The sequence below is a fragment of the Ixodes scapularis genome, unplaced genomic scaffold, assembly GCF_016920785.2.
Source record: "Ixodes scapularis isolate PalLabHiFi unplaced genomic scaffold, ASM1692078v2 PGA_scaffold11__112_contigs__length_91849675, whole genome shotgun sequence".
Classification (NCBI taxonomy): Eukaryota; Metazoa; Arthropoda; class Arachnida; order Ixodida; family Ixodidae; genus Ixodes; species Ixodes scapularis.
Genome location: NW_024609837.1, coordinates 34,112,148 through 34,132,843, shown reverse-complemented (window position 1 = coordinate 34,132,843; position 20,696 = coordinate 34,112,148). Strand labels below are relative to the sequence as shown.

The following is a 20,696-nucleotide window of genomic DNA, read 5'->3' as shown; positions in this document are numbered from 1 at the left end:
CCACTTAAAATCAAGAGCAAATTGAATGAAAACAAGGGGTGGGCTAACTTTCGGTGCATTACCCAACAGGAGTTAGAAACTCGTCGTAGTCGGGTGAGGAGTGCCATATCTCCTAAAAAAACACAAAAGTAAGTTTATTCATGGTCTATTCACTCGTCATCAGATCCTCCGGATGAACAGCAGCAGTAGTACAAAATGTCAATCAACTCGTCACGCGTGCTATCGGATGTACTATACTCGGGAAAACATGAGCGGTGAGTACTGATGCGAGTCGCTCGTTGACCTTGCTGGCTTCCTTCCTGTCAATGATGGTAGAGATTCCTTAGGGCTGAACGACCCTGCCAAAACTGATTGTCAAACTCTTCGGAAAATTCAGGTCAACGTCAGTACAAGAAGCAGTCAAATTTTCCCTTTCAGCAAACCTGCCCAAGAATTATTCCTCGTGCAGCCTTCCATGGCCTCACTTGTTTTTGGTCAAGCCCAAAGTGGGATGGTCTCCCTTTCTAGATCCTCTGGGTTTTCAAACTCATCATTACAGGTAGGTGCTCCTGAGCCAAAGGGGACCATTGTTTGTTGTCATCATTGTTCGCTATCTACACAACGGAACTGGCATTCGTGAACTTAACAATTGGGAAAACGTATCAATGAGGTTGTACTGTAATTCCCTTGTATACCAAGTAAAGCTCAGTACAATGTGCCCTTCTGGCAGTGTCTTGAACCGACAAAAAGAACAACTCACCCCCCAAAGGATTAATGAGAAAAACACCACCAAGAAATGCAGCGGGAAGGTTCACTAACCCATGTGGTGGTCTTGGTGTTATGGTCTATGAAGAAGAGCCTTCCGTTGGGGGCCACTTGTAGGGACCAACCAGAGGGTAGCCCCTCGGGACTAGGCTGAGGACCGGTGACTGGGGGCCTCACACAGGCCTCCATGGGCTGAAAATCACGATAAGCATTGACAATACTTTCAACTTGTGAATCATTGCATGAACTAACACATACAATTCTAGAAAACATGGAAGTCCACTAAGAGCACCGCCACAAAACAGCAAGTTGTAAGCTGTGTTGATCCTTTTCAACACTAATCAGTAAAGCAGTTACAAAGCGCTAATGCAGCGGTTCTGAAACCTTTCTTTATCTCGAAGAATGCTTATCTTTCTCGATTGATAGCTGAGGAGTCCTCGCCAGTCTTAACATATATGCAATAGAGCAGCATAGAAGGCTACAGACCTTGTAAAAAATAGTGCGCATACCAAGGAGTATTTGGCACAGAGTTAGGCATCAATGAATGGCTCAGAACTTTTAAACTATGTAATGCTTAAGCTGAAAGAATACCTTACTTCGAGGAATGGAAGGCTGTAGAAATTTGGGGGCCTGAGGAACACACCTTGAGAACCCAGGGACTAATCCAAAGCGTTTTGCCCAGTGTTAACACAAAGCAACGTGCACCAATTCTTTGCCAGGTTAACAAAGCCTTAAATAAAGCGGCATGTTTCACATTAGAGCCGCTAAACATCTTGCAATGGCACTCTAACAGACTACAATAAAGCAGAATGATACGCCCTTCAAGGGACAACACATCACGTAGAAAACAACCACGAGAGAAATACATTTTTGTACGTCACAAGGTTCTAACACAACACGAAAGACACAGACAGAGACAGGAGCAAACGACTCTCCCACAGTCTCGCTCCAGGAAATCCCCGAGCAAGACTCGCAGCTCTCTCCAAAATGATAATACAGATGACGGGAAAACGATAGACCCTCCCGTCCCATAACCTGGTGACGTTGCGAGTGCACAAAACCGAGTCTTTTAAACTTCTCAACTAAACTGAGAACAGTTAAAAGAGCCATTAAAATGCACAAAATTTAAAAGCTAGGTGGTGAAGCATTGTGGAAGGTGGAGGGCACGCACTGAGGCGGAACAGCTCGAACACCTCTTGCAACTGCAGGTTCGCAGCTGCAAGACCACGAAGGGAGTTTTCAAAAGGTCAGACGGCAGACGACGAGTACGGCTGGACGCAGAGTAAAAAGGCAGGAATCGAGGCATTCGAGACGACGAAAGACTGATGCTCATAGAGGAGATGTAGGGCCTTCAACTGAGATATAAAACCCTGAGCTTTTCGAAACTCGTTCGGTGATAGGGAAAAAGTGATCATTATCGTTTTGAACATTATTTGTTGGCATATGAAGCCAGCCAGTTTCGCAAAACTTGGCCCCCGGTTTGAAACGTCGAGCCATTCAGGCACGAAACAGCCTCATGTCCATAGCACGTGGCCGTGTAGACTACGAGGTCGGCCATGAAATGTAAGCCGTTCGCATGCAAAGATGAAAACCATTTAGCTACGAAACAAACTGGCCATTCACAAAGCCTAAGCCATTTCCATAACATGTGAAACATCCCCTCTGATCAGTGCAATGTGCTAATACATTGAAAAAGGGCAGCAAAATGTCGGCCCGTTAACCGGGGAATGTAAGTGGCTTAACCTTAACCTCAAGTCATTTTTATGTGAAGTGTATGTACATTAGTAATACGCACCTATCTAAAAAACAAAACGTGAGCTTTTCAAAAATGAACTGTTGCCATTTAGCATAAAAGGTAAGCTAACAAGCATGAATTGCAAGCCATTTTGCCATAGAGCATACCATAATAACCGGAGTCGTCGCCAACCCTCCTACTGCCTAAAATTCACAAGAAAAGTGGGGTGGGCCATGTCTCGGTGGGTAAGCACAAAAAGTTGAGAAAAAGCTAAAAAACGCCCACTTTTCTGTATGTATCTAGCGCGGCTACACAAGAGATACATTAAACTCAAAACTCGAATTAGTTTCATTGTTTTATGCAAGAAATGCTTGTGAAAGAATGACTAAGAGTGATGCTGGGGAAGCGGGAAAGCCGAAGATCGCATTGGCAAATACATTGGAGTCGCGCCAAGTCCGGTGCCTTGTCAACCACAACGAGCAAGCTCTTACGCTTGCTTGGTTGCATACTTGCGTGCGCCTGCGCGCGATCAATGTGGATTGAGGTGGCTTTGCAGCGTGGCATGGGCGGCAACACGAACATGTCTGTGTGCTATGTTCCAGCAAATCTTCCATTTACCCATTGCCTTTGTAAACATTGCACAACCTTACCAACCGCAGTCGCGACGTTCCAGGAGAAGGAGCGGGTCAGCGGTAACGCTTATTTCGTTGAAGACGGACTTTGACCTTACACTCTACGGTTACATTCCGGGACATAGGGCATTCACCGACTTCGCAATCCCTGAATAGGTTACTGCTTGTGTTATTTCCTACTTTGTTTTTCTTGTTTGATCAAACATTTTTGTAAGCAAAACAAGGTTTCATTCTGTTATCTCCATCATTTTTCCTTTCGCACACATGTACTGTCGAAACCTATAACGAAGTTGATGGGAATGCGAAATCGCGTCGCTATATCCGCTTCTTCGTTAAGGGTACATGTTTATCGTGCCTGCAGAAAGCTGTCGAGGCTTCCCTGCACACGCTCTCTGCTAGATCGGAGTCACTCCTCGCCAACTGTGAGAAGTTACGATCGAAAGAAGGTCCTGCGGGCTACGTATGAACCGCTTCCAGAGCCCCATCAACAGCTGCAATGGCCGCCGCGGAGGACGCCGGCGGTGGACGGCATTCTTTAAGTTAATGTGCACTTCGTCGAGGATGGCGGTGCGCTTTTGTTTCAAGGAGATTGCCTTTGTCTTCCCCGTCGAAGTGCCGGCGGTGCCGGGAGTCGCCATCATTGAGTGTCGACGAATCAATGAATCAGTGCCTGTGTGAAGCTAGACCTTCGCGCAAGGAGTGACCACACCGACCGGCGACGTAGAAAACGAAGCAAACAAAGCACACATGGCACCCAGTTCGCCGCTCAAGTTCCGTGTTTCTTCGGTATAAAAAGCCTAAATATAAGAAAGGGGGCAAATTCTCGATCGCGGCTGCGTGGTTTGTGGGCTGCGTTGGCAAAAATGAGCTACAGCCCGCAAGGAGTCAAAAATGTTCACCGTCTACAATAGTGTCCGCCCCTCTGCTTGGTTTCCTCGCCACGCTGGCCACGAGACAACTAAATGCAGTCGCATTTGAGCCCATCTGCTCAGGAGGCGTCCGCCATTAAATTGGAGTTGCTCCCTCTCTCAAATCTAGGTTCTTTCCGTCGTCTCCATCGGTACGTCATAGGTACACTGTCGCCGGCGCTCTGAACGCCTTGGCACGGCACGATGCCTTCTCCACCTAAATGCAGAAAAGCCAGTTCCCAGATCAAGAGTGGGGAGCAGAAAACGATGCAGAAGCTGCCGCCAGCGGCCTTTGCAGCAATGTGTAGCAGTCAGTGAGTCGGTAAACTTTCAGATTTTGATTTTCCTTTCTTTAATTATCAGAAAATTTCTCTTCGCTATATCCGAGGTTGCCGCTCAATTTCCTTAGATAAAAACAGACACAAACAGATAGAAATAGTGTGAGTGGGAATGGAAAATCGTGCTCGCTTTGCTATAGCTGCTATTTTGTAGTAACCAACTTCACTATAAACGGTCTCGACAGTACAACTTCGGGGTCCTGGAAATCGGGCAGGAAATGCGTAAACAGAGAAGTGCCTTTCCCTCCTTCGTTTTACTTTGCCACGGACATACTCCAACTGTAAGGTCCGCAGCCACGTCATTCAGGTAGGATGAATGGTCGCAGATCGCGGAGTTGGCGTTGTGTACTTGTCAAGGTGGGCGATCATTATGCGTTTTTTTTTTTTATTATCAGTACTCGCCCAAAAAGTGGGGTGGGCAATGACTCAGGATATTAGGGTATGCCACTTTGCCATAAAGCATATGCCACTTTGCCATAGAACATTAGACAGCCACAGAGCATAAGCCACTTTGCCATAGACCATTAGCCATTTTCCCATAAAGTGTAAGGCACTTTTCCATAAACCGTAAGCCCCTCTGCTGTAAAGCTTGAGCCACTTCTTCGTAAACCGAAAGCCACTTTGCCATGGAACTTAAAGGGGCACTAAAGTGTCTCTTGAGTTCATATTTTTATGGCGATGGCTCAATACACGCATCCGAAATTACGATCACGTGTGGCCTTTTTCCCCCATTCTAAATGCAACCAAACAATGGGACACGCCCCATCTCCAAGATATCTCTAAAAAAAAAAGGGGCACGTCACAATGTTTAGACATGTTTCTAATAGAAAAAAAAGTCACACATGACCGTAATTTTGTGTTTTCTACGACGCTTAGGGCTCGAAGACAGGGTTTACACCATAAAAAGACGATCTCGAAAACACTTTACTGCCCCTTTACGCCATTTTGCCCCAAAGCGCAAACCACTCCCGACGAGCACGCACAGGCGGTCTGTCCACCAGAAGCCAGCCACACATCCACAAAAGACAGCCCACAGGATTGCAGAAACGCCGCCATCCATGGTGCAACGCGGTGGGGGAGGGGGGCATCTAAGTGCAACCTAGCCAACCGGACTGCCACGGGGGGGAGGGTCAGAAAATAAAAGACAGTGCATGCACCAGAGTAAACCGCCGTTGCGCATTGGACGCTAGTGCCGCCCCGTTGAGTGCCGTCGACTCCACCACGCTGTTCCTCTGCAACGGTACCACCTGAAAGAAGGGCACCGGAGGAGAGACCGCTGGTACCGGTTACCGGGAGGCCGTCGGGCGTCGGCGACGGCACCTGCGGCTCCTCGGGGTGGCTGGTGTCAGTGCCCGGCACCTGGTCCACCGTGTCATCCACGCTGATGTGCACCCGGCGCCGGAACTCCTGCGCCAGCTCCAAGCTTCGCTGGTGGGCCGCCGCTCCCTCCTCCCGAGTGTCGCTGCTGTGAACCGGGAGGGGACGCGCTCACCGCGAAGAATGGCAAACCTTGTAGCTTTTCACCATATTGCCGAGCGGTGCTTCGATGCTAGGTTTCACAATGAAGAATGGTGAAATTCTTTCTTCACACAAAGCACGCTCATTGTGAAGAAGGGCAACTTTTCTTCACTGAAATTGAGCAAGAGCATGCTCAAGATGAACAACTGCAATTCCTGCAATTCTTCCCTATAAAACAGAGTGCAATCATGCTCATTGTGAAGAACTGCAAAAGTTGCAGTTCTTAATATAGGGAAACTGCAAGAGTTTCAGTTCATTATGAAGCTGAGTGGTCCTTCACAGTTCTTCACTGTGAAACCAAGCAGAAGCACGCTCATAGCAAAAGACTGGAACTCTTGCAGTTCTTCACTGCAACTTTGCAGTTCTCCAAGCGAGTGTGCTCCCACTCCAATTGACAGTTTCTTACTCATAACCAAGCAGCAGAAAGTTAGAGTGAAGAGTTGCAACTCTTGTAGCTTTTCACTGCTCAGTTGCACCATTCTTCACTGTGAAACCAAGCAGAAGCGCGCTTGCCGCAAAGAACCGCGACTCTGGCCGTCCTTTAGCGTGAAGCCAAGCAGTCCCTCGCTGCACGGTTTCACAGTTCTTTCCTATGAAACCGAGTGGGAGCATGCTCATTGTGAAGATCTGCGACTCTTGCAGTTCTTCATTGCCGTCCTCACCTCGTCAGTGACTATAGTGCTCTAAAGTGGTCCCTCACCCCTGGGTGGGCCTCTCCCACTGGGTGGTGCGTGCCAGGTGGTTGACGTAGTAGATGCGCCCGCAGGCATCCTCCCTCTCCTCCCAGCCGGAGGGGAGGGGCGAGGGGGGCGTCTCCGTCCCGGAAAAGCCCTGGCTGGCTCCCTGGGGCACCTCCTCGGGGTCCACCACTTCCCAGCCCTGGGGGGGGCACGGACGACAGGCGAGCAAACAATGTCAAAGTTTTACGTTTTAAAGTTACTCAAAGGGCTGTCCATACAGGACAGGGCAGAAGCAGTGTTTTCTAAACTCGCGGCATACACCATACTCCAATACGCCTTCATTTTTCTTATGTTTGGGGGGGGGGGGGGAGTCAAGGCCTTTGCCGTTGTTGTAAGTCCCCCAATCCCCACAAAACAAGGGGAAGGGACGACAGCGAGGAGGCGAGAAGGAAAGCCGTGCTGTTTGCCTTTTTAATGTCCAAACTGAAGATGGACACGCGCGCCGGAAATTCACGGCATGTGCCTTGAATTTAGAAAATATGGCTTCTGCTGTGTCCCGTTACGACAGCCCTCGACCCGAGGGTTCGAAGCAATTTTCGAGAGATGTCTGCTATCAGCACCATACATGCACAATATTTGCAGAAATTGCTAGATGCCATATTTTCTTGGACACTTTCCGGAACCGGCATCTCCTTTTAAAATAACGTCGAGTTCAGGAACTTACACTTTCCAAAACCGGCATCTCCTTTTAAAACAACATCGAGCTCAGGAACTTTGGTCCCTTATACCGACCGCCGGCAACATATAAATGGGGGGACCCTGTAGCTTATTCGCGGGGCCCAAGAAATAACTTCCTCTCTCTTCGGTATAATCTAAGGGCACTCTAAATGCATAAAAATTATAGATCCAATGTAAAGTAATGGTGTGACATGATGTCACGGTCTAACGTAACATGTGACACCATGATGTCAGTTTCACATGATGTCGGGGAGTCATGTGATGACCGTCACGCCGATGACATCATCACGGTGTTCACATAATGTTTCGAATGCTTCTCTTTCCAACAGTCTGTAGCTTGTTTGAAGGGTAACAACCATTGCAACAAGGCATGAACTTGCAGCCTCGCCCTTCTACCCGACAGGAGAGTACGGGAGGAAGGAGAGACAGCACTCACCTCGTCGGCAGAGTGAGGAGTGCTTTCCTGCGTCGCCTCGTCCCCCTCAGCCAGGAAGGCGTGGTAGACCTGCAGGTGGCCCTTCACCCGGGACTTATTGCTGCTGGAAAGAACCATCCTCGTGTCACCAACCCCACATGCTCTCTCTGCTGTTCACACCTGTGCCTCGAAGACCAGTTATGGCAAAGTTGGCGGCGCACGCGGCTGAAACACGAAGGTGCGTGGTTCGAACCCCGCCGGCTTAGTTCCTTTACCAACCGGTACCTTTCTGGAAAGTTCTAGTTCATTCTCGGCTGTCGTCGTGCGTTCCCGTTTAGAGCCTTCCTGAACATAGCCCAAGCAAACTGCGCCGCTTCGGGGTTAGTCGCAATTTCGTAGCTGTCGCAATATGTACAGCACATTTCTTGTTTCAGTTTACGTTGCAAGTTTTCCCCATTAAACCTGTAGCTTTTCCGGTTCTTCACTGTCTCGTCGCTTGAGATCTGTGACATTTCACGGATCACAATGCGCCCCATCTTGGTTGTCCACGTAATGGAACTTCCGGACTTTTGTCGGCATTTATCAAAATAAATGTTAGATGCATTCCATCTGACCGACAGCCACAAATCAGAAAGAGCATTCAAAACAGAAATTGCTGAGGAAGTAAAAGTAACTCATTTTCTCTGGCCTTTGGGAAGGCAGAATAGGAGACCCGTCCTTTGTTGACTAAAAATAATTTTAATTTAAGTCCCTCGTTCACCAGCTTTGCCCAGTTCGACATAGTAATCAAAGGACCCGTAAACTATAATGGCCGACAAAGCTGTTGTTGACCGCTTCTGCAAATCCGAGCAGTTGAGCTCACCTACGCCTTCTCAGGAGATAATACTTGTGCGGTATGTGGCGCCCTGGCTGTTCCACCGGAAGTCCCGCCAGCGAGAGCTCCACCAGACCAAGAAAGTCATCACGAGTCTGCAGAGTGGACAACACGTCACGTGTTAGAAAACCGAAAAAGTACAAAAGCCACTGCCATCCGCCCAGTTGAACCCGACAGGGAGCTGTCATGTTGGTACAAAATAGCCTCATCAGGGACGAGCTAAGTCCATAATTTAGGGCTGTAAACACTAAAAACTGATCCGCACATTTGCATCGACCATGTCACACTGCACTACGCCGTGCAGCACAGTGTCTCCCCATTGGCTCGTAATAAGTGTCCCAAAAACAACAGCTCGACGCAAGCAGTCTTAACGAGGTGCAAGTGGCTGCAGTCGCACTCAAATGTAACTGTGTGAACGAGCTTTAAATCTCTCAAAAACACGACGGCCGACACTCAAGGTTGTCAGAAGGTTTCTATTCAATGTATGTTGCAAAAGCAGACAAGTCTCCCGATCATGAGCAAATTGATCGTATGGTATGAAATGTTTGCTCCATCAAACCTCCTTTGCCTTCAATTTTTTTCTGCTTTCTAAAGCTTTTTTTTTACCTTGTTTTTTAATTTTTATTTTTTTTAAGAGTTTCTGCATTTTGAGTCACTAGGAGTTTCACAAGCTATCTTTGTATAATACCATGGTACACCGAACGAATCCGTCTATGTTGAAATAATGTAATGCTCACTTAAAACTAATGAGCGCCCTTCACAGAACGGTGAAGTGGTGCCACCTAACAAATCACTGTTCAGCCTTTTATTTTAGTAGTGACAGAATTAATTACTACAAAATGACCCCTATTCCAAGAACACCGTAGACTCGGCTCCCTCCAAAATGTTGGCAAATTAAGAGAAACACTCACCAGTCTGTTTTCGTCAAACACCTCCATAATTATTTTGTGTTCTTGAGGGTCAACCTAAAAAAACGGCAAACAAAAAACAAGGTCAAAACCTGCACAAGGAATGGACATACAACTCGGATACAAAATGACTCAATTAGCCCAGCGGTCTTACTAGACTCTAGAAACAACTTCTCCAAACAACGCTGTTCCACATTCTCAAATCTCCTTGAAAACTCTGTATCCTCCCTGCCAAACAATAAACACAAACTTGATACACTGCTAACGCACTGGATGGTGTGCACTAGTTAACAAATGACTCGTGAAACACCGTTAACGGTACGTAACAATAAAACGAGCCTGTGCTACGTTCCCCGGACTACAGCTTACCTTGATCACAAATTCTTCATCCCACTTTGGATGTAGAGTCTGCCAGAAAACGAGAGAGCGTAAGAACCCGCAGAGAGATCTCCGAAAACAGAAATAAAAGCAACATGAGAAAGAAAACTCAGATCTGCTCGCACCTTTTTTTTTGTTTTGGTGTAGAGGGAATCCAAAACTGTGTAGCCATCCCCCTTTGCCTTGACCAGGTCAATCCGCACATAGGGATCACTGAAAGAGGGGACACGCCGTCACTCGACCGCGTACAGGAGTGCAACCGCTGCACACAGTTGCAAGAGTCACTAAAGGCTGGTTCAAACATTCGCGTCTGGGTGCACTTGAGTGCGTACAGTTCTCTTGTAACCCCCCACAACAAGGGGACACAATGGCAGACTGGTGCCATTCAGTCTGTCATTGTGTTCTTATCAGAGGCCATTGCCAGAAATATTAATATATCAAATGTATCTGCAAATGCATATCTGACCATGCAATAGTTGTTTCTGATTTATCTTTCCGGCAAAATACGAGCAGTACTAAAGTGTTTAAACGGTTCCGGGATTTCACTAGGGCAGATGATGTTGGCATCCTTGATATGTTAGAAGAGGCATTTGAAGAATTTTCTGAGATAAGCAATCAGAATGGTGTATGTGTTGATAAGTTACGACTTTTTTTTAAGAATGTTGTCTTATCGTGTATTGACCGATTTGTTCCGGAGCGTTCAAGAAATAAGAAGCAGAGTCCTTAGATTACACGAGATATTTTACACCTGAAACATAAAATATGTACACCGTATTGAAAGGTACCAAGCAATTTTAAAAAGTATGCTTCCTTCCCTTCGCCAACAACTACAGGTACTCAGGTGCACATCTTCCTCAGGGAAAACCCCCAGAAAATTTTACGCATATTTGACTAAAACAAATTTAGCTATCAAGAAACTTGGCCACAACGGGAACACGCTCACCGATAAATTGAGTATAGCAAGCGAAATGAATCATTTTTTTTTCTACTGTTTATACCAAGGATAATTTCATAATGCCACCATTTACTCATGACCATCGTAAAATTGGCGACTTAGTAGTGTCAGTAAATGGTATTTTTGATAGCCTTCTCCGGCTGGACAAAAAAAGTCATGCGGCCCGGACCGGATTCCTAACGCATTCCTTCACAGGTATGCGGAATGGAGTGCAAAGTATCTTTATGAAATATACTTTTGCAGCTTAAAAACTGGCGAAGTTCCAAAAGACTGGAAAGTAGCGAAAGTTGTGCCTATTCATAAAAGTGGAGATAAAAAGTGTGTTTCGAATTAGAGACCTGTCTCGCTCCTGAACACATGTAGCAAAGTTCTTGAACATTTTCTGTTTAAACACATTGTACCTTTTTTAGAATCTGCAGAATTTTTGGTAAAAGACCAATATGGGCTCCAACGTGGTTACTCAACCCTTATACTCAGCTTCTCCACACATTCCATGATTTTGATGCTACAGTGGATAACGATGGCCAAGTGGATTCTATCTTCTTAGATTTTGCGAAAGCTTTCGACAGGGTGTCGCATCGGAAACTACTGTTCAAACTTTAGCAGATACTCGATAACGATTACCTTTTACGTTGAGATGATTCCTATCTTACGAACCGTCGACAGTATGTGACTGTTGGGAAAGCGGAGTCTCTGGATTTGCCAGTCATGTCAGGAGTACCCCAGGGCTCAGTGCTCGGTCCTTTGTTTTTTTTTAGTGTTTATAAATGGTCTGCGTGTAGATAAGACCGGGATTCGGTGCCGTCTTTTCGCCGACAACTGTGTTTTGTTTGCTAAAGTGTCATGCACTTTCGATCAATTATGTTTGGACAGTAGCCTACAATCTGTGTTTTCCTGGTGTCAAGCATGGCAGATGGATTTGAACGTAAAAAAATGTGTGCAAATGACAGTAACACTAAAGAAGTCTCCAATTTTGTTTTGCTATTCTATAAACTCAGTGCCATTAGAAAATGTCACTTCTTATAAATATTTGGGCATTATCATCACATCTACTTTAAGCTGGTCTGTTCACTTACAGAACATTATCGCAAAAGCATATTGTAAACTGTGGAGTCTTCAAAGGACTATGCGACATTGTACCCCGGAAACTAAGCTTGTTGCGTACACTACTTTGATTCGTCCATTATTGGAATACACTGACATTTTATGGGACCCGTATTCACAGTCATTGATTGACAAACTTGAGGGAGTGCAAAAAAAAGGCACTGCGATTTATATATAAAGCATATAGCATGCATACGTCTGAGTCATCCTTTTATGCGTTACCCGGATTAACCCAGTTATCGACCCGCAGAAAACTGAAGTGTCTGAATTTTTTGTATAAATTAATACACAATAAGATTGGAATGAAGTTCGAAAACGATCTGGTGTACAATCTTAGTTGAGTCACACGGCAGAAGCATGACAATCTTCTTCGAGAGTTTCAATGTAGAAAAGACATTTTTAACTACTCTTCCTTTCCGAAAACTGTCTGAGACTGGAATGGCCTGCCTCACAACATTACAGGCAGTGCCACCTTTGACTCATTTGTCAGCGCCTTAGATGGAGTTTTAAATCCATTTGACTAATCATTTGCCAAGTGTTACCCCTGTTTATTGGGAAGCGTTTGCACTATATGTCTTTTACTTTTTCTCAACTATGTTTTTTGAAGCCATGTATAACTAGAGCTGTGCTGTTGTATATGTCACATATGTGCTCACATGCCTTGGCCCACAAAAGTAGGCCGGCATTATTATTCAAATAAATAAATAATAAATAGATAATAAGGTAGCTCCGGAACTGCCCATAAGTAAACTGAAATCGACGCACTAACTATGAGAAGCGGTCGCTCTCAACGTTCTCAGAATTATTTAGGGCCCACGGTAAAATAATGACGCATCAAAAATGATGAAAACATGTACCCAGGTCGAAAGCGTTCCACGGTCACCCGAGAGATGGCGTAAACGGTTACAAGGAAAGGCAATGCACTTGGGCAGTGTCTGAACCGGTCTTCAATGTACACGAGAGACAGTAAAGCTCAAATAAAGGTTCTCGGTTGCTTATCTGCCCTCCCGGGATGATGGTGGATCCATACTATAATCATGTTAGACTATTGAAACATGCTATGTAAGGGGTAACGAACATGGATCTGCACTATGACCCTGCGAGATTATCACAGATCTATTCTACGATAGAAGTGCAGTGATGTGATTGGGGAGTCATTTTGGATCGGCTCTCAGAGAAATCAAAAGTCAATCCTGGAGCAGCAAAAAGAACGCCTGGAGCACGAGCGTGCACTTCATTTTCATTCGTACTACTGCATGTATTATGTTAAGATTAATGTGTCGGCCTGTTCAACTAAAAGGCAACGTCTACTTTGCCTTCTCACTCGCGTGCAACCCTTTGTTAGCAATGATTGCGCAGCAGGAGCGATTCCCTCAAACACAAAACTAGCATTTAGTAGCGTGGAGAAGCACCAGGCACGGTAACAGGAAGATGACTGATTAAGTACAGCACAAACTGCGATGAAAAATTATTTTAGGTACTGAATCCCACTGAAGTAAGCTTAGAACACAATAATTTTGAGCACCTAAGTTAATGTTTCCTTCAAGTTCTAGAGGCTCTAAGAAAACTGAAATTTATAATTCAGGCAAATAACAAAGAACTTGTCAATTCATTGTGAATAACAATTACATTTTGCATATAGAACTACTACATAACAAACTTTGCAAGTGAACAATTAATATGCCTTCTTAAAACAATTTCTCTGAACTGGTTCTTCCCCAGCTTCCATCCACTGCTTCTGCCAATTTAGTTGTAATTTACTTACACCTATATAAAAGTGAAAACTAAACTAGACATAAAAAGTAAACCTAGAAAAGAGTGCATATAAATTTTTTTGCATTACCGAAGTACCCTTGCTAAATCTTGAATGGGAAAAGCTACCACCAGGATATCGCAGTCTATCATATATACAAGCCGAAGTTGTATTCAGAAATTATGTCATGCCTGGCTACGGAGGAGTGCTTTCCCCTTAGCACACTAGTGCACTGCGGAGAAGCAAATGAAGCAAAATTGCAAATTGCACTGCCTTCCCCCCACCTATCGCTTCTCTGCAGTACACATGTGCACGGTGAGAAGCACACTCAATGAAACTTAGCAAGCCGCCAGAGCAGACCACAAACATGAGAATTATTGCGAAACTTCCGAGTACAGTCATTCTTTGGTACGAAATGCAATCAAATAGCATGTTTAGAGTTCGGCATTTTCGCTTTTTATTTAAGATTTGGCATATTTTTTTCGGTTTCTATTTTAAACGCATATTTTCCGTTTTTATCGGATACAGCTAAATACGTCGTTTTTTTTTTTCCCCGGAAAATATGCATTCTGGTTTTAGCGTTGCAGATAACATAAAATGACGTAAAATAGCAGGAATAAAAATGGCATGTTTATTCATCAAACTGGAACAGGGATTAAACAACATGCACACACACAAATACAAGCGAGATATTGGTCCACACCCTTCTGTTCGGCGTTGTCGCGCTCAGTGCCCTTCTGCCGTCGTCTGTGACATGTGGGCTTTTCCTTGCTTCCTGCAGGCCCGCGTGGGCTCTGTGGCTCTTTCCTATCTTTTATTATGTGGGGATCAGTATTACTTGAGTGAAATTAAGTTTTGCCGCAATGTTGGTGCAAATTCCTCACATGTAGGTAAAAGGGTAAGCACTTTGGTGCAGTTAGGAGCAAATCATGCAGCAGTCACATCGCTGGGAGTGCAGTTTTTTAGACTTACCTAGCACCGAAGATGTCCTTCTTCGCCAAGCTGTGGCCTGCCACAATGCGGAGCCGGAGCAATTTGGTGTGCCCGGCCTGGTTCGCATTTTCCTGCAAGACAAGCAGTAGCATGCATCTGCTGTAAACCGATCTGCCATGCAGGATGTTTACTAGATTGTGTATTGTCTGGTAAATTAAGCAGTTGCCTGGCATCCTGTGGTGGTGTCTGTTCAGTAACGTAGGTAGTAACGTGCTGTGCCCCACAGTGATAACATACAAGCAACAAAATTAGAATTGCCACCTTCCCTCAAAAAAACAAAAAAAAACAACAAAAAAAAAAAAAAGAGACACCATTTTAAGGGGGGGGGGGGGGGAGGGGGCATAGTTATGCGAGATTAAACTGGTAAAAAGAAACAAGCAGTGTTGACAGTCTTAATTGATACAGAGGCTCAACTTATTTTGACACGAGTTTCCCAAAGTGAAATCCATTGACACAGATCTATAATTATTACATCACAGCACATGTAAGTACATGAATACACAACACTGAACTTAATAACATACATAGATGTATACCATTAATTCAAAATTAAAGCTCCAAAAATAAATCTCTCACACTCATCCTGTGCAACAGGTGGAGAACCGATTATTGCTGTTTACATAGAAATGGCAGCGAATTAAATAATGTTTCAAGTAAAAATGGCTCCAAGACACTGAGCATGATACTGGGCAAGCAGATTTCGAGCATAAACCTATTATTTTCAAGAACTGCTGGTTTTGGATGTTTTGGTAGTGAACGCGGTTAAAGATCATGATCACTGGCACGAGCCTATGGCTTGAAAGTTTATGGTCACTCTTAAATGCGTTTAATGCGAGCATCTCTTCATACCTCTCGAATCATGAGTTACAAAAGGATTGTGTCCTCGAATTCAAAGTGATGTCTTGCTCGCCATTCTCTGAACTCCTTCAGTAAATCGCAAAGACTCGCTACGTGCTACACTGAATCGTAAACACGCCTGCTTACCAAAAGTGATGTCTTCTTTGAGGCTAAGTAAACAATTTCGGAGACCAGGACATTGTATACAAAATTAGCTTAAAAATGCACCATGCATATGCCTACATACTTGATAACACTGATGGTCTAGACTATAATTATAAACAACCTCCCCTCCACAAAAGAAAAAGGAAAGAAAATTGCACTTGGGTAGCTGAAAAAAAAAAAGGCAAGTGACAGCCAGTTTTAGATACGGATTGACAACCGGCCCTTTATCCAAAAAACCGACCGTGCCGGTCAAAAACCGGGCAGGTGGCAACCCTAGGCAGAATGGCCCCACATAATGTGTGCAAAACAGACGACACTTGATTTCTGTCGGCCAATAAGTCCTGATCCTAAGATCAAGAACACTCGCTTCAAATCGTTTGATGGGTTCATAGATATGCATCAGGAAGTGTGCTATGAGAGTTTTCCAATGGCCGTGATCTACTGGTTACTATTCAAGCTAAATATAATGTCCAGTGCTCTGCAAAGAGCATTGGGCATTGAGTATTGGACACAAAGAGCTAACCACAAGTGAATTAGAATCAAATCTGACAGATCAGAATAAAACAAAAAAATCTCGCCACAAGAAAGCAATCTTGTGTTCAGCAACACAGTTGCAAAAGCAAATTCAGGATTGAGTATACAGACAAGTGGAAAGGAAAGACTGCATGATGAGTGTAATGACATGCTGAGAAGAGAAATGAAGCAGATTTAAACCAAATCTAAAGAAACAAAATTCTTGAACACCAATAACCTAGCAGGATAAAAAAAAAATCGCAATCAAGATAACTCGTGAGAACACCAAGTGATAAGTAAATGGTGGGTTTCGTCAGAAAAAGTGATAGAGGTGAAATGAGGGGATTTCCAGGTTGTGATGGGGAGATCAGTGAAGCAGCCAATGTTCCCGGTAAATCAAAAAGATAATTTTAAATGAAGCAAAGCACCCTTGGAAGCATACAGGATCACAAGGTAAAAAAGAAAAGCCCTAACTATAGAAAAAAGAGCTTTCTCAGAACTAAGAGATTATGATGACGATGAATAAACGGCACAAATACAAGAGACATCTCCAAAGTAACCAACAATTTAACTAAGTGCTTGAGATTATAATCAAGGAGACACAAGCTAAGGCTGGAAAAGCAATCAGCCCACATGAAGAAAGGCGGAGGAAATTTACAAGCAAATGAAGTATAAATGGAAATAACAGAAACAAGCTACCATACTAGTTACCATGCACAGTACCCCAGACTACGAAAAATTAGTTTGGCATGACAAATGTTTTAAGATGAGAGGAATCAATTAAGATGGAGGAGCTAATTAGAATTTGTGACAAGGAATGGAACATGTGCTGCAGTGTTCAGTAAAGATATATCTAACACAGTGGTTTCTCACTGTGCTAGAACCTCTAAGCAAGAATAAGCAGACAGGAACATGAAAGATGTATATACCCATAATAGCAGCCTGAAGCTTGCTACGTGTGCCCAGTTATAGTTAGAGAGGAAAAAATTCAGCAGAGACACTTAAGACTGTTCACACGTAGGAATGCTTTTGCATTTCTACACGTAGTGCATCCCTACAGGCAGTGTGCCACGTCTTCCTTTTTTACACAGCGCTCCGGCGGTGACATCAAGCTCCCCCACTGCGCAGGCACGGCGAACCTCGCTGGCTTCACAACGGCTTCCGTGACAAAGCATTTGCGTTGCTGTGCTTTTCTATGCGTTTTATTTCAGAGGCGCGTCTGCTTTGACCTTGAGTGCTCCACCGGCTTCTGTGAAGAGGCATATGCGCTGCTGTGCTTTTCTTTGTGTTTTATTTCTGAGGCGCGTCCGCTCTGCAGCCAATAAGAATTTATGCGCCGTTTCGCTCGGCCAATGGGAATTTAGGTGCCGTTTCACTCAGCCAATGGGTACAATTAGGTGGCGTTTCGTACAGCCAAGCGGTATTTAGGTGTCAATTTTCGCTACTACAGACATCAGATAACGCCACCATCGCTCCATGAAACAGTTAATGCTCTCGCATTAAAAAAAAAAGTCAAGGCCTCCATGATTCATGAGCAAGTAAAGCAGTTGGCAACTCAAAGAAGCCATTTTTATGTTACTACTAAAGGATTCATGAAGTGGCACTTGTTCCCGGAATGCTACCTACTCAACTGCATATCAGGCTAACAACTCTCTCTCCCATCGAATAAAGCAGCCAGAGGAGAGCTTTGCTTGCTGGCAGAAGCCATAGAGAACAGGTTGAAAACATGTCAGCTAGGTGCCACAAGTTACCACCCAATGAAATGTGTACAGTTACTACTATGCATCCACCCATTCATGTCTAGATGTCACTACGGTCCACCACTTTTTCTTGCCCACCTTCACTGCACCGCTGGACCAAGGCGATGGATAGCGGATGAGGTAAAGTAATTACCACTGATCTCTACGACTATTTGCTGGATCGCACATCCTCGCTTGGTCGCTGCAGCTCAAGAGCGGCCACCGGATGGCCATCTTGGGACACGGAAAATCAACCTTTTGGAGCGTTGCGGAGCCTGGGCGGCAACATGTTGAAGGCACGTTTTCTGCTCAGTTGTCATTGTTGCCGAAGAAATTTGTTTAAACGTTGTGTACACAGTGAGAATTACCTTTGAGAACATGTGGAAATTTTTACGAAAGCGCAGCACCACAGGAAAAAGGCACAACTCGTCAAATGCAAGTCTTGCCGGTCTCTCAGCATGATCAAAGCTTCCTTGGCATGCCGAAGTGACGCGTCTCTGCCTTCGCACGCGTGGATAACAATAAAGAATGGACGCCGTGTGGATTTGTTTTGTGAGTGCAACGTGCGTAAAGATGTATGTGCCCTTAGAGCAGCGTTTTGCTTTACTCTTAGGAAAGTATTTGTAACTTGTAGCACTCGTGGTCCAGAAACGAGCTTGATCCAGTGGCAAAGAAAAAGGGGTAGGGGGTACGACGATGACGACAGATTGCAGACAACCATATGGGCCGCGTTTAAAAACATTTCGATCTCGCTGTTTCATACTTTCGCATTCAAAAACCTATTTTCCTCCACAGCGTTGCTCTATTTTAGGGTTGTGCGTATATTCGAAATTTAGAAAATAACACACTGTTCGATATTCGCTTCGAGAAGAACTGCACTATTCGCGTTTTTCGAAGTGTTGATTGCGGCAATTCGCCCCGTTGAGTGTGCTTTTTACCGAACACCCGTGCACTGCAGAGAAGCAATACCTGTGGAAGCCAGAGCCGTATATGTAGAGAGTTTGACCATTCATTGGGAAGTATAGGAGACAAATGAGGAGGCGCCATTGGCTGAAAGCAGGCTGGGCGTGTTCCGGGTGTCTTCACAAATTCGAATGTGGGCAACCAGAAGCCGGAAATAATACCCTGGCGGTGGTCGTGAGAAACAAACCTAACAAGTGCATCGGAGTAACTCTCGGTGAATGAAAATATGGTGCACGTGATGTTTCAATCACGGTTATCCAAAATCATGGTGGAAGAGTGCGACTACCGAAACAATCGACATAATCTGTACCCCAGGCACCAGGGGCCAGGAATCCGCCGTCCAAGCAGTCACACTCTGTCCGCGCAAAACGGCGTTGAGCGGCCACATCCGTTTCTTAGATCTTTCTACACGATCTTGATCGAAACATCATGCGCACCCTATTTTCAACCATGAAGTGTTACTACATTTAACTCTTACGCTTATTAAAACCATTAAACTATGATTAAAACTGTTTCTCGCTAGAACCGCTAGGGAATTCGTTTTCGGCTTCCGGTTGGCCAAGAGAGCATGTCGAACCCTCTTTCTGCGTCAGGTGCACGCCCTGGCTCTGCCCTCGCCCTCCCATTGACCAAACTCTCTCTACACACAGCTCTGGCGGAAGCGAGCTTTACGGGTGTTGCTTCTTTGCATTACTTTGGTGCTCGGTAAGAAGCGCACTCAACGGGGTAACCCACCGCGATAAACACTTGGAAAAGTATGAATATCGTAATCGCGTGCTTGGAAGAAAAGCATGCATTCAAAGCGGAATGGTGCACGCGTGCAGACTGTATATGAAAATAAATGGTAACTTTGTGAATGTGTATATCTACATTGAAGTAAAAGATTCAAAATTAAACTGACTGTTATGCAAGAGTGTACTATGTTAGGCAGAGATGCCTTTACAACCTGCGTTCATCATGCGCAATTCATTCTTTTTTTAACTCAAGATTAAAGAAAGAATATTTTATATAGCAAGATTTGTAAATTCACTCAATTGGGTACAGTTGGCCATCTCTATAGGATTCATTTTACGTCAAATCCGTCGTTTCCTTGCCGTCCCAAGACATTAGACCTTCTGAGGTCACAGTTCATTACTATAGATAGATTAAACTTAGCTCATAAATGAACAAGTGGAACAACCTTAACAAGTTTAGGTGGGTTTTCATCTATGCATTATGCAATGGTAGTGAAAGGCATGAAAAAACTATTCAATATTCAAATTGAAAGTATTCGGCCAAAACCACTATTAGCACAAGACTACTCTATTTGTGCTGTCATGTGATCCATTCAAGTAGATTTGGAACATAGCCATAATTAACCGTGCATAATAGCAACCACTGATTTTTTTCCTTTATTGCTAGCAACTCTCCAGAACAGCTGGGCGATCCGGAAGACATCTACACGCGACACACCTTCAATACTTTGCCACGGCATCGATCCTTGATAAGTATCCAAGCATGCGAAGGCACAGAGACGCAGCACTTCGCCAAGGAAGCTTTGATCACGCCGCGAGACCGGCAAGACTTGCATTCGACGGGTTGTGCCTTTTGTCCTGCGGTGCCACGCATTCAAAAACTTTTGTCAGCTGTTCTCAAAGGCGATTCTCACCGAAGATGGTTTCAAAAACCATCTTCGGTGAATGACAACGAACAAGTAGAAAACGCGACTTCAGCATGCTGCCACCCAGCCTCCGCAATGCTCTAAAAGGGTGATTTCACGTGTCCCAAGATGGACGTCCGGAGGCCGCATTCCCAGAGCAGGGAAGC

The 20,696-nt window shown here is 44.8% G+C and overlaps 1 protein-coding gene across 5 annotated transcripts in view; it reads right to left on the bottom strand.

Moving 5' to 3' along the window:
* Window positions 1–20,696, bottom strand: part of LOC8037558 (E3 ubiquitin-protein ligase NEDD4) — a 37,895-nt gene that overhangs the window by 15,633 nt on the left and 1,566 nt on the right. Inside the window, exons 2-11 of one of the 5 annotated variants that reach the window (XM_029973112.4) lie at window positions 14,653–14,744; window positions 9,994–10,081; window positions 9,860–9,898; window positions 9,494–9,547; window positions 8,571–8,677; window positions 7,730–7,832; window positions 6,576–6,754; window positions 5,678–5,822; window positions 5,515–5,604; window positions 799–936 (exon numbers count right to left, since the gene is read on the bottom strand). In XM_029973112.4, the coding sequence (XP_029828972.1) occupies window positions 799–936; window positions 5,515–5,604; window positions 5,678–5,822; window positions 6,576–6,754; window positions 7,730–7,832; window positions 8,571–8,677; window positions 9,494–9,547; window positions 9,860–9,898; window positions 9,994–10,081; window positions 14,653–14,744 (1,035 nt within the window). Of the gene's footprint in view, window positions 1–798; window positions 937–5,514; window positions 5,605–5,647; window positions 5,823–6,575; window positions 6,755–7,729; window positions 7,833–8,570; window positions 8,678–9,493; window positions 9,548–9,859; window positions 9,901–9,993; window positions 10,082–14,652; window positions 14,745–20,696 lie in introns of all 5 variants that reach the window. The other 4 variants (XM_029973113.4, XM_042288882.1, XM_040503574.2 and 1 more) reach the window with 4 other exon arrangements.